Source organism: Oncorhynchus mykiss, chromosome 5 (genome assembly GCF_057628025.1).
Source record: "Oncorhynchus mykiss isolate SJ-2025 chromosome 5, ASM5762802v1, whole genome shotgun sequence".
Lineage (NCBI taxonomy): Eukaryota > Metazoa > Chordata > Actinopteri > Salmoniformes > Salmonidae > Oncorhynchus > Oncorhynchus mykiss.
Window position 1 is genome coordinate 87,362,165 of NC_143026.1, and position 14,445 is coordinate 87,376,609.

General features: G+C 44.9%; 1 protein-coding gene across 4 annotated transcripts; it reads right to left on the reverse strand.

Moving 5' to 3' along the window:
* ak4 (adenylate kinase 4) lies at positions 1-14,089 on the reverse strand. Of its 4 annotated transcripts, none has more exons than XM_021604612.3 (6): positions 13,642-14,089; positions 11,983-12,164; positions 10,009-10,128; positions 8,374-8,546; positions 2,943-3,061; positions 1-2,599 (listed from the first exon to the last, which is right to left on the reverse strand). In XM_021604612.3, the coding sequence occupies exons 2-6, from the start codon at positions 12,122-12,124 to the stop codon at positions 2,470-2,472; spliced, it is 684 nt and encodes a 227-aa protein (XP_021460287.1). In that variant the 5' UTR covers positions 12,125-12,164; positions 13,642-14,089; the 3' UTR covers positions 1-2,469. The 4 variants fall into 4 exon arrangements, with proteins under 4 accessions (XP_021460287.1, XP_021460285.1, XP_021460286.1 ...); XM_021604610.3 differs by lacking the exon at positions 13,642-14,089 and adding an exon at positions 12,633-12,883; XM_021604611.3 differs by lacking the exon at positions 13,642-14,089 and adding an exon at positions 12,433-12,769.
* Positions 14,090-14,445: the final 356 nt, after the last annotated feature.

The window sequence follows — 14,445 nt, forward strand, 5'->3', positions numbered from 1 at the left end:
TTTCAATTGGTTAAAACACTCTTTGGTCCCTTTTAATGCAGTTATAGACCTTATTGTTTTTTAGAATTCATTAGAATTAGAACATTTCATTAGAATCATTTTACATTATTTAGTCTTATAAGGTTATATTTGGTATAACGAAAATAAACAAAACAGTTTTAAATTGAACACAAAAACATATTAATGTAATCTAACTTTGATAAAGATGAACATCTTAATCTGACGGAACTCTAAAAGTAAGCCACATTATAGGGTGTGCTGTTTAGAAGAAAACAATAGTAATTTCAGTTTAAATGAAAGAAAAATTAGATTTCAACAGTTAGTTAATTACAAGTGCAAATTAATATGCATGTGTGAATTAGAAATGTATTTTTTGAGATACCTTCGGAGAGTGGGGTCATGGCCAGGGTCTGCCATTATCAACAGCAACCATGGAGCAATTAGGGTTAAGTGCCTTGCTCAAGGGCACATCAACAGATATTTCACTGTGTTGGCTCAGAGACTCGAACAAGCAACCTTTCGGTTACTGGCCCAACGCGCTAACCGCTAGGCTATCTATGTAAGAGTAATAAGAATGTAAGAGGCGAAGGTGCATGAAGATGGAGGAATCCAGGTATGACTTCATTGCTTTAGCACTACTCACAGAGTTGTTCAACTATGGCGCCGTAATATACAGTGCACTCCGTTACACAAAACAAGAGTAATGGAGAGAAAAAAGCTAATTAGGCGTTTGCGGTAAGTACATTGGGGCCACCATCTTTATGCATGTCTGGCTATTAAAGGCATACTTAGGGTTGCACAACTCAGGCTCTCAAGTTCTGCAGTCCTGCTGATTTCCATTTCTCCCTGGGGTTCATACTTATTATCTGGAGAGGGGAAATCAGTCTCTGGTTAACAGGTAAGGATGAAAACCGTACACTGTAGCCATTGAGGACTGAAGGTGTGGCCTCCTGATTTATAGTTGAAGTCGAAAGTTTACATACATCTTAGCCAAATACATTTAAATACAAATTCCCTGTCTTAGGTCAGTTAAGATCACCACTTTATTTTATGAATGTGAAATGTAAGAATAATAGTAGAGAGAATTATTTATTTCAGCTTTTATTCCTTTCATCACATTCCCAGTGGGTCAGAGGTTTACATACACCCAATTAGTATTTGGTAGCATTGCCTTTAAATTGTTTAACTTGGGTCAAACGATTCGGGTAGCCTTCCACAAGCTTCCCACAATAAATTGGGTGAATTTTGGCCCATTCCTCCTGACAGAGCTGCTGTAACTGAGTCAGGTTTCAAAGCCTCCTTGCTCGAACAGGCTTTTTCAGTTCTGCACATACATTTTCTAAAGGATTGAGGTCAGGGACTTGTGATGGCCTCTCCAATACCTTGACTTTTTGCAACCCATTTGCGACCAAGATTTAACTTCCTGACTGATGTCTTGAGATGTTGCTTCAATATATGGGATGGTGTTCTTCGGCTTGCAAGCCTCCCCCTTTTTCCTCCAAACATAACGATGGTCATTATGGCCAAACAGTTATATTTTTGTTTCATCAGACCAGAGGGCATTTCTTCAAAAAGTACAATCTTTATCCCCACATGCAGTTGCAAACCGTAGTCTGGAGTTTTGGAGCAGTGGCTTTTTCCTTGCTGAGCGGCCTTTCAGGTTATGTCGATATAGGACTTGTTTTACTGTGGATATAGATACTTTTGTACCTGTTTCCTCCAGAATCTTCACAAGGTCTTTTGCTGTTGTTCTGTGATTGATTTGCACTTTTCACACCAAAGTACGTTCATCTCTAGGAGACAGAACGCGTCTCCTTCCTGAGCGGTATGACAGCTGCGTGGTCCCATGGTGGTTATACTTGCATACTATTGTTTGTACAGATGAACGTGGTACCTTCAGGCGTTTGGAAATTGCTCCCAAGGATGAACCAGACTTGTGGAGGTCTTCAATTTTTTTTCTGAGGTCTTGTCAAGCAAAGAGGCACTGAGTTTGAAGGTAGGCCTTGAAATACATCCACAGGTACACCTCCAATTGACTCAAATTATGTCAATTCGCCTATCAGAAGCTTCTAAAGCCATGACATAATTTTCTGGATTTTTCCAAGCTGTTTAAAGGCACAGTCAACTTAGTGTATGTAAACTTCTGACCCACCGGAATTGTGATACAGTGAATTATAAATTAAATAATCTGCCTGTAAACAATTGTTGGAAATATTACTTGTGTCATGCACAAAGTAGATGTCCTAACCGACTTGCAAAACTATAGTTTGTTATCAAGAAATTTGTGGAGTGGTTGAAAAACAAGTTTTAATGACTCCAACCTAAGTGTATGTAAACTTTTGACTTCACCTGTATGTAGTGCATAATATTGTATTTGCAGACATGTTTTGGTAGCAACTGCCAAGCTAAAGAGGCTCCTAACAGCTCCTGTGCATGGCCTGCACTCCTACTATGTCACCTCTGCTCTGCTCAGGGCATTGGGATGTGCTGTGTGTCTGTCTCAGGTCTGCTAGGGATCTTAGTGCTGAGAAGAGAGTTGATGTAAGGCCAGATCCTGTCGGTCTCTGTGCCAGAAAACGTGTGCAGGATGCCCTTTGACCTGGGGAGGAAAATAAGGTCACACTTTAGATGCATTGTTGCATTGATACCATGTAGCTTAAACACATTATATTGTAGTAACATTATAATAATATTGAAACTAAATTGTAATTACTATGTAACTGATCAGTTATGTACTTTATCTGAAATGTCCATGTAAGAATGTAAAGTATGGCCAAAAACGTTAAATAAGCAATGGTGAGAGAGTACGAAGGTGGGTACAGTATTTCTGACCATGGACATTAATGATAAACTGACTACACAAGATTAGACTAGACTTTACAGGGAAAGCTATTTACACAGTGCTTTTAAAAATGTGTCAGTGATGTGAAGAGTGGACGTACTTGTACAGGTCTATGACTGGCTTGGCCACGTCCTTGTAGTGCCTCAGTCTGGCCACTAGGGCCTCTGGTTGGTCATTATCATGCTGGATCAGAGGCTCTCCGCTGAGGTCATCCCTGCCCTGGAGAGATGACACAACACAGAGAGATTCTTACAGCAATGGCGTAAACTCATGAAAACTGTACACAGAGAGTTATCTTGAACCCCTCACATTCAAATTATTCAAAGATTGTACTGATCATAAACAAATACAAGATAATCTGGTACCATATTTTCACAGCCTTCTGTAGAAACCATTGCTTAGTGCTGGGTTCTGGGAGGAACAGACAGACTAACCAGAAGTCTAAACACGTGTAAAGGTGAGAAAAGGGTGACAAACTGGTGATTAAAAGGAGAGAATCACTACATTTGTTATGGTGAGTGAATGAGGACCCAAAAGCGAACTAACTTAAACAGAGCTTCTTTAATAACCAAACATAGGTAGGCTCAGATAGACCGGCAGATTCCGACAGGACAGGACAAGGTTACAGCAAACATGACGATAGTCTGGCTCAGGCATGAAACACAAACAAGAATCCGACAAGGACAGGAACAGAAACAGAGAGAGATATAGGGACCTAATCAGAGGGAAAAAGGGAACAGGTGGGAAACGGGGTGAATGGGTAGTTAGAGGAGACAAGGAACAGCTGGGAGAAAGCGGGGGAGAAAAGGTAACCTAACAACGACCAGCAGAGGGAGACAGGGTGAAGGGAAAGGACAGAGACAAGACACAACATGACAGTACCCCCCCACTCACCGAGCGCCTCCTGGCGCACTCGAGGAGGAAACCTGGCGGCAACGGAGGAAATCCTCGATCAGCGCACGGTCCAGCACGTCCCGAGAGGGAACCCAACTCCTCTCCTCAGGACCGTACCCCTCCCAATCGACAAGGTACTGGTGACCACGGCCCCGAGGACGCATGTCCAAAATCCTGCGGACCCTGTAGATGGGTGCGCCCTCGACAAGGATGGGGGGGGGGGGGGGAAGACGAGCGGGGGCGCGAAGAACGGGCTTAATACAGGAGACATGGAAGACCGGGTGGACGCGACGAAGGTATCGCGGAAGAAGAAGTCGAACTGCGACAGGATTAATGACCCGAGAAATACGGAACGGACCAATGAACCGCGGGGTCAACTTGCGAGAAGCCGTCTTAAGGGGAAGGTTCTGAGTGGAGAGCCAAACTCTCTGACCGCGACAATATCTAGGACTCTTAGTTCTACGCTTATTAGCAGCCCTCACAGTCTGCGCCCTATAACGGCAAAGTGCAGACCTGACCCTCTTCCAGGTGCGCTCGCAACGTTGGACAAAAGCCTGAGCGGAGGGGACGCTGGACTCGGCGAACTGAGATGAGAACAGCGGAGGCTGGTACCCGAGGCTACTCTGAAAAGGAGATAGCCCGGTCGCAGACGAAGGAAGCGAGTTGTGGGCGTATTCTGCCCAGGGGAGCTGTTCTGACCAAGACGCAGGGTTGCGAAAAGAAAGACTGCGTAAGATGCGACCAATAGTCTGATTGGCCCGTTCTGCTTGACCGTTAGACTGGGGGTGAAAGCCGGAAGAGAGACTGACGGAAGCCCCAATCAAACGGCAAAACTCCCTCCAAAATTGAGACGTGAATTGCGGACCTCTGTCCGAAACGACGTCTGACGGAAGGCCATGAATTCTGAAAACGTTCTCGATGATGATTTGTGCCGTCTCTTTAGCAGAAGGAAGCTTAGCAAGGGGAATGAAATGAGCCGCCTTAGAGAACCTATCGACAACCGTAAGAATAACAGTCTTCCCCGCTGACGAAGGCAGTCCGGTGACAAAATCTAAGGCGATGTGAGACCACGGTCGAGAGGGAATAGGAAGCGGCCTGAGACGGCCGGCAGGAGGAGAGTTACCGGACTTAGTCTGCGCGCAGACCGAACAAGCAGCCACGAAACGACGCGTGTCATGCTCCCGGGTGGGCCACCAAAAACGCTGGCGAATGGAAGCAAGCGTACCCCGAACGCCAGGGTGGCCGGCTAACTTGGCAGAGTGAGCCCACTGAAGAACGGCCAGACGAGTAGGAACGGGAACGAAAAGAAGGTTCCTAGGACAAGCGCGCGGCGACGGAGTGTGAGTGAGCGCTTGTTTTACCTGCCTCTCAATTCCCCAGACAGTCAACCCGACAACACGCCCCTCAGGGAGAATCCCCTCGGGGTCAGTGGAGGCTACTGAAGAACTGAAGAGACGAGACAAAGCATCAGGCTTGGTGTTCTTAGAGCCCGGACGATAAGAAATCACGAACTCGAAACGAGCGAAAAACAGCGCCCAACGCGCCTGACGCGCATTAAGTCGTTTGGCAGAACGGATGTACTCAAGGTTCCTATGGTCAGTCCAAACGACAAAAGGAACGGTCGCCCCCTCCAACCACTGTCGCCATTCGCCTAGGGCTAACCGGATGGCGAGCAGTTCGCGGTTACCCACATCATAGTTACGTTCCGACGGCGACAGGCGATGAGAAAAATACGCGCATGGGTGGACCTTGTCGTCAGAGAGGGAGCGCTGAGAAAGAATGGCTCCCACGCCCACCTCTGACGCGTCAACCTCGACAACGAACTGTCTAGAGACGTCAGGTGTAACAAGGATAGGAGCGGATGTAAAACGATTCTTGAGGAGATCAAAAGCTCCCTGGGCGGAAACGGACCACTTAAAGCACGTCTTGACAGAAGTAAGGGCTGTGAGAGGAGCTGCCACCTGACCGAAATTACGGATGAAACGACGATAGAAGTTCGCGAAGCCGAGAAAGCGCTGCAGCTCGACGCGTGACTTAGGGACGGGCCAATCAATGACAGCTTGGACCTTAGCGGGATCCATCTTAATGCCTTCAGCGGAAATAACAGAACCGAGAAATGTGACGGAGGAGGCATGAAAAGTGCACTTCTCAGCCTTCACAAAAAGACAATTCTCTAAAAGGCGCTGGAGGACACGTCGGACGTGCTGAACATGAATCTGGAGTGACGGTGAAAAAATCAGGATATCGTCAAGGTAGACGAAAACAAAGATGTTCAGCATGTCTCTCAGGACATCATTGACTAATGCCTGAAAGACAGCTGGAGCGTTAGCGAGGCCGAAAGGAAGAACCCGGTATTCAAAGTGCCCTAACGGAGTGTTAAACGCCGTCTTCCACTCGTCCCCCTCCCTGATGCGCACGAGATGGTAAGCGTTACGAAGGTCCAACTTAGTGAAAAACCTGGCTCCCTGCAGGATCTCGAAGGCTGAAGACATAAGAGGAAGCGGATAACGATTCTTCACTGTTATGTCATTCAGCCCTCGATAATCTATGCAGGGGCGCAGAGACCCGTCCTTCTTCTTGACAAAAAAAAACCCCGCTCCGGCGGGAGAGGAGGAGGGGACTATGGTACCGGCGTCAAGAGCTACAGACAAATAATCTTCGAGAGCCTTACGTTCGGGAGCCGACAGAGAGTATAGTCTACCCCGGGGGGGGGTGGTTCCCGGAAGGAGATCAATACTACAATCATACGACCGGTGTGGAGGAAGAGAGGTGGCCCTGGACCGACTGAACACCGTGCGCAGATCGTGATATTCCTCCGGCACCCCTGTCAAATCACCAGGCTCCTCCTGTGAAGAAGAGACAGAGGAAACAGGAGGGATAGCAGACATTAAACATTTCACATGACAAGAGACGTTCCAGGAGAGGATAGAATTACTAGACCAATTAATGGAAGGATTATGACAAACTAGCCAGGGATGGCCCAAAACAACAGGTGTAAAAGGTGAACGAAAAATTAAAAAAGAAATGGTTTCACTATGATTACCAGAAACAGTGAGGGTTAAAGGTAGCGTCTCACGCTGAATCCTGGGGAGAGGACTACCATCCAGGGCGAACAAGGCCGTGGGCTCCTTTAACTGTCTGAGAGGAATGTCATGTTCCCGAGCCCAGGTCTCGTCCATAAAACAGCCCTCCGCCCCAGAGTCTATTAAGGCACTGCAGGAAGCAGACGAACCGGTCCAGCGTAGATGGACCGACAAGGTAGTGCAGGATCTTGAAGGAGAGACAGGAGTAGTAGCGCTCACCAGTAGCCCTCCGCTTACTGACGAGCTCTGGCCTTTTACTGGACATGAAGTGACAAAATGACCAGCGGAACCGCAATAGAGACAGAGGCGGTTGGTGATTCTCCGTTCCCTCTCCTTAGTCGAGATGCGGATACCTCCCAGCTGCATGGGCTCAGCACCCGAGCCGGCAGAGGAAGATGGTAGTGATGCGGAGAGGGGGGCGACGGAGAGCGCGAGCTCCTTTCCACGAGCTCGGTGACGAAGATCAACCCGTCGCTCAATGCGAATAGCGAGTTCAATCAAGGAATCCATGCTGGAAGGAACCTCCCGGGAGAGAATCTCATCCTTTACCTCTGCGCGGAGACCCTCCAGAAGACGAGCGAGCAAGGCCGGCTCGTTCCAGCCACTGGAGACAGCAAGAGTGCGAAACTCAATAGAGTAGTCTGTTATGGATCGATTGCCTTGACATAGGGAAGACAGGGCCCTGGAAGCCTCCTCCCCAAAAACAGATCGATCAAAAACCCGTATCATCTCCTCCTTAAAGTCCTGATACTGGTTAGTACACTCAGCCCTTGCCTCCCAGATTGCCGTGCCCCATTCACGAGCCCGTCCAATAAGGAGAGATATGACGTAGGCGACACGAGCAGTGCTCCTGGAGTAAGTGTTGGGCTGGAGAGAAAACACAATATCACACTGGGTGAGGAACGAGCGGCATTCAGTGGGCTCCCCAGAGTAACACGGCGGGTTATTGATTCTGGGCTCCGGAGATTCGAAAGCCCTGGAAGTGGCCGGTGGATCGAGGCGGAGATGGTGAACCTGTTCTGTGAGGTTGGAGACTTGGGTGGCCAGGGTCTCAACGGCATGTCGAGCAGCAGACACTTCCTGCTCGTGTCTGCCTAGCATCGCTCCCTGGATCCCGACGGCTGAGTGGAGAGGATCCGAAGTCGCTGGGTCCATTCTTGGTCGGATTCTTCTGTTATGGTGAGTGAATGAGGACCCAAAAGCGAACTAACTTAAACAGAGCTTCTTTAATAACCAAACATAGGTAGGCTCAGATAGACCGGCAGATTCCGACAGGACAGGACAAGGTTACAGCAAACATGACGATAGTCTGGCTCAGGCATGAAACACAAACAAGAATCCGACAAGGACAGGAACAGAAACAGAGAGAGATATAGGGACCTAATCAGAGGGAAAAAGGGAACAGGTGGGAAACGGGGTGAATGGGTAGTTAGAGGAGACAAGGAACAGCTGGGAGAAAGCGGGGGAGAAAAGGTAACCTAACAACGACCAGCAGAGGGAGACAGGGTGAAGGGAAAGGACAGAGACAAGACACAACATGACAACATTACGGACCTGTACGCGTGGAGGGTTGAATCCCCTGTTGTAGACCCTGCCGCTGGCTGGGTGGATCCAGCGATCACTCAGCCGGTCCTTCAGGGTCTCATAAGGGATGTTGAGGCTGATGACCAGGTCCAGATCACAGGTACTGTTCAGAGCCTTGGCCTGGGCTAGGGTACAGGGAAACCCTGAGGGAGAGAAGAGAGGGATGAGGGCGACTGTGGGGAGGGTGCGGGTTTGTATGTGTGTGTGTCTGTCATGTGTCCCCATCAAGTCTTGTTTACAAGTGTGTGTGTGTGTGTGTGTGTGTGTGTGTGTGTGTGTGTGTGTGTGTGTGTGTGTGTGTGTATACAGTGCCTTGCGAAAGTATTCGGCCCCCTTGAACTTTGCGACCTTTTGCCACATTTCAGGCTTCAAACATAAAGATATAAAACTGTATTTTTTTGTGAAGAACCAACAACAAGTGGGACACAATCATGAAGTGAAACGACATTTATTGGATATTTCAAACTTTTTTAACAAATCAAAAACTGAAAAATTGGGCGTGCACTGTATACACTGCTCAAAAAAATAAAGGGAACAGTAAAATAACACATCCTAGATCTGAATGAATGAAATATTCTTATAAAATACTTTTTTCTTTACATAGTTGAATGTGCTGACAACAAAATCACACAAAAATTATCAATGGAAATCAAATTTATCAACCCATGGAGGTCTGGATTTGGAGTCACACTCAAAATTAAAGTGGGAAAACTACAGGCCTCCACGTGCCTGTATGACCTCCCTACAACACCTGGGCATGCTCCTGATGAGGTGGCGGATGGTCTCCTGAGGGATCTCCTCCCAGACCTGGACTAAAGCATCCACCAACTCCTGGACAGTCTGTGGTGCAATGTGGCATTGGTGGATGGAGCGAGACATGATGTCCCAGTGCTCAATTGAATTCAGGTGTGGGGAACGGGCAGGCCAGTCCATAGCATCAATGCCTTCCTCTTGCAGGAACTGCTGACACACTCCAGCCACATGAGGTCTAGCATTGTCTTGCATTAGGAGGAACCCAGGGCCAACCGCACCAGCATATGGTCTCACAAGGGGTCTGAGGATCTCATCTCGGTACCTAATGGCAGTCAGGCTACCTCTGGCGAGCACATGGAGGGCTGTGCGGCCCCCCAAAGAAATGCCACCCCACACCATGACTGACCCACCGCCAAACCGGTCATGCTGGAGGATGTTGCAGGCAGCAGAACGTTCTCCACGGCGACTCCAGACTGTCACGTCTGTCACATGTGCTCAGTGTGAACCTGCTTTCATCTGTGAAGAGCACAGGGCGCCAGTGGCGAATTTGCCAATCTTGGTGTTTTCTGGCAAATGGCAAATGCCAAACGTCCTGCACGGTGTTGGGCTGTAAGCACAACCCCCACCTGTGGACGTCGGGCCCTCATACCACCCTCATGGAGTCTGTTTCTGACCGTTCCACCTGTTGTCTATTCCATTTGCACAACAGCATGTGAAATTTATTGTCAATCAGTGTTGCTTCCTAAGTGCACAGTTTGATTTCACCGAAGTGTGATTGACTTGGAGTTACATTGTGTTGTTTAAGTGTTCCCTTTATTTTTTTGAGCAGTGTATGTGTGTGTGTGATCTTACCATCCATCAGCCAGCTGTGGCGAGTCATCTCCTCCAGCCTGGGCAGTAAGAGCCGTGTCATCACATTGTCCGGCACCATCAGACCCCTCTCTATGTAGGTCTTAGCAAGAACACCAGCCTCTGTGGAGAGAGGGAGGGAGGGGAGAGAGGATGAAGAAGAAAATAAGATGATGATGATGATGGCATCCATACTTGATATGTAAAACACATTAATACATTTTGAAAGACTTCTGATAAGAGAGCTGGACTTTAGGCTAGAGGCAGGGAGGTAGAGCAAACCCATCTAGGAATACCATTTATGGCTTTAAAGTAATTGTCCAGTGTTTCCAGATTTCTTTGAAATATGACCTACAATATGAGTGGAATATTTTTCCTCCAAAGAATTGTAATTAATTAATTGTTAAAAAGCAACTTTTCTGTTTTGGAATCATGTGGGCATATACCGTTCATTAAAAATATTCATGCGAGTAGACCGCTGATTGGCCAGGGGACTCCCTAAAACCACACCATTTCAATACATCTATAATTGGAAGTTACTTTTTGTAGCAAGTTAGGAGAGTATTTTCGCTAACCTAACCTTAACCCTTTTCCTAACCTTGAACTAATTCTCCTAACCTGTTACATTAAGCTCATCCTCTTCAGGAGTATGACATCATACTTTGAGGAAATAGCAAGCATTTTTTAAACAGTCTGTTTGAGATACAAGGTTGTGTTTTTTCCTCCAATTTATGCTTTGGTCACAAGTATAAGTATAGGACGACTCAACAACATTATTTGGGTATGAGTTAACAGAATATTAACTTTTCAAAATGACATTTTCACTGGACAGTTACACAACACCTAAGCAATTACCCATTCATCCTGCTTTCTTTTCCTGCTTTTTCCCCTGCTTTAGTCACAGCAGTCAGTCACGTAACTTGCATCTAAGACGGATCTCCAGACAAAACTACAGTTTCTAAACTACAGTCATCAATAATTGATTAATGTCATTGAATGACCTACTGACCAATCTGGATCACGACAATGTTGTTACAGTGGCAACAATAGAAGTACATAAAGCCAAAGCATACTATTGTTGTGTCCACAGAATTAAACGGAAGATCTCTATGGTTTTTCTATGGTTCAATGCAGAGTATGACGTGTTTATACAAGTGCTACTGTAGGCCTATGTACTGTAAATAATTCCAGTATAGTAAGTCTGGAAACTGGGTTTAGTTTAGTAAGGCATGGCCTTAAAGCAGTACTGACAACTGTAATTACAAGTATACACATGTGTTTTGGGTTTGCCCTGAATGCATCACATTTCATTTGTGGGCTAAAGAGCTGGGCACATGTTCTGATTAAAATAGGCTCCATTTAATGGACTCAAAGAAGTCAAATCAGAGAAGTTACAAACATCACTCAATATAATTTAGGAGGTGCAGCATTGTTATAACAGCAAGGTAATTAGGAGTTAAACATTATAACAGCTGTTCAACATCTTAAACACACTATAACAGGTTTTTACTTGCCACAGCCTTACACAAAGTAAACTCTTTATAGCTGGGGTTTTTTTGAAACCCTATAATATGTGTATTTTAATGTGGACAATTCAGTAGGTTTGCCATCTCTTCTAACTTGAACTATTGTTTTTGTGGCTTGGATGATAGGAGTTTCCTGATTTGAGAAATGCTCCACTGTTATTAGATACAGTCCGGCATGGTGCCAACATGGAAGCCACTCTCTTCACTTCGCCTGAACTTGGGCCTCTGCTGGTGTTACAATATTATTGGAATTTACAGAAGTGAAAACTTAGGTGTGGCAAATGAAATGTGTGTGTATATATATATATATATATATATATATATATATATATATATATATATATATATATATATATAATAAGAAAACATAGAAAAAATTATAGATTAAACATAGATTGTTGAATGGTAAATGATAAGTAGATGGTGAGTAACTTATCAAGAATAGGCCAACCTGTATTTGCAGCTATATTCTCCCGAAGGAAGTCGCCACTGGACAAATGTTTGAGTCCAAAGCTCTGCGCAATTCTTTCAGATATGGTCCCCTTCCCAGAACCTGGTGGACCCATGATCACAGCTCGGAACAGTTTGGCCATTATCCACTATAGCCTGAGACACCACAGACTGTATCTGTATCTGGAGGAGACAAAAGAAAAGCACAACATACTTTTTGCAATCATTGAAACATTGATAAGCATATTTCAATGTTGCCCATGGTGTGCACTGTGCAACTTATCATCAAAGTCTGTGCACAGAGACTTTCTGTTCCTTTGAGTTAACAGGAACATAGTTATTAAAGTGCATTATAATTTATTATAGTTATAATAGTTTCATTTAACATAGTTATTGAAGTGTATAATAGTATTGCAGGAGCAAACAATTTCTTTCCATATTGGTTACTTACGATTAATAAAGGCTAAAGAAAAACGAAACTTGCAGTTTGCAAGGTTGATAAAGAGCCTCATTCATCCAATCAGCGAGAGAAATTGAACTTCCTAGATTTATTTTCGTACAGATGTCGGATTTAAACTATGGAGAAAAACAACAGGGCAACAGTCACGCATAATGAGAGATACCTCGCGGATGTCCACAATCACTCCTCACCTCAGATTTCTGCGTGTGTCCTGCAAAAGTATGCGTTATAAAGCACGTCGTTCACGCAGACCAAGTCAGATTTTTTTCCTGTTTTCAAAGGACAGTATGTTGCCTGCGTCTTTAAGAAAGGGATTCTCTCTGCGAATGGATGGAGGAGCTGACACAACGCCCTATTTCTCAGCACCGCCCCGACACATCACCCAGAAAAAATGTGCGCAGGAAATCTTGGTAATGCTTAGGAATCTGGTACCTGTAGTTTTCTATTGTGCGGGAGACATGAGGAATTAATTGTAGCAACCATATGTAAATCTATGGCTGAGACATGAGGACTAGAAGAGTATAGAATATAACGGATTAGAATAATAGAACCTGAATCGTCTGCACGACTGCAGATCACTTTAGCTCACTGACCTAAAGTCTACAGGCATCAGTTTATGCAGCTATCACAAGTCTATAGATCTACGGTAAGGTCATCAATCATGCATAGACCTAGTTTGTGTGACCCCCCTCTACTTGGTCAATACACTATTGCACACTATTCGGTTAAAGGATCACTGCGTTGCCAGAAAGTTTACTTCACTGTATGAAAGGCCAACTTCGTGCATTGATGTTCTATTAGAATGCAATTAAAGCTATTCAGAACTATTTGGGAGTAATATTTATTGGCACGTCTCCAGAGGGGAGAGTAGAGAGGGGGTATGATCTTGATAATGTCTGCGTAATGAATGGTATAAATCTGAATTAATGTTTCCAGTCATGTGTAAGACACCTATTGACAAAACACTGTGAACCCCAAAATGGACACAATTGTTGACAGCAACAGTCAATACAGCTCGCGCGCAACGGTAATTCTCGCATTTCAGGTGTCCCTCTGAAACATTGGCCATTACACATTACTAGCCTAATCCTAGATCTGTTTGTGCTTTCGCCTACTCCATTGTCATTGTCAAGCCAAACATGACAATTTCATACGGAGATGGCAAGAAAACAGAAACAGACTGGCACCCAGGCTACATACCATTACGCGCAGAGACGCTGTCATTCCGCGCAACATTTGCAGACCAAGGAATGTAGCCTACTTGTTGCGAACCAGACGGCGGCGTCAGTGTCCTAAAGCTGTCAAATGCTGCGCATGCACAGCCTATTGTTGTCTTGAGTCAATGGAACCTGCCTAATCCATCAGACGAAAATAAATTGGAAGATTATACATTTACTCACTAGCTGTTTTTTTTGTCACATGGTTGAGAGATTTCAATAACAACAAAAAATGGCGACAATCACGTTGTTCTATGTGGGTCTTGCTGCGTCATAAAAAAAAATTGAAACACGGGAATGAAACGCGCAAAATGCAAGTAAGTAAGTCTAATATGTCAGATATTGTACTGCAAGTAAATATAAAAAGATAATTGCTAATGTTCATTTGGACTACATAGTACTTGTTTTTAACTGGAAAGGGGTGTGTGTAGGCTGGGCGTTAGCGTTTGCTGCACATTAATAAGACTCAATAGAAAATAAAGCATTGCTGTTTGACATGGTCTTCATATTGAATATCAAAGTTATGGCAATTTATGTATTTTCAAATTTGTCAAATGATAGACAGCCTATTTACAAAGGTTTTTAAATAACCTTACTCTTGTTTTATTTAGGCTATAGAAACAGCAACAAGCAATTGAAATGTGTTGATTGCATTTTATTTTCTTACAATAGTGATCATATGTTTTGAAAGAAAGTACGTTTATTTAATATGATGGTGGGCTCTTCACGATTATTGAAGGGTCTGATATGGCTATTATAAGAAGTACAGTCTATCTATGGTAAGTTT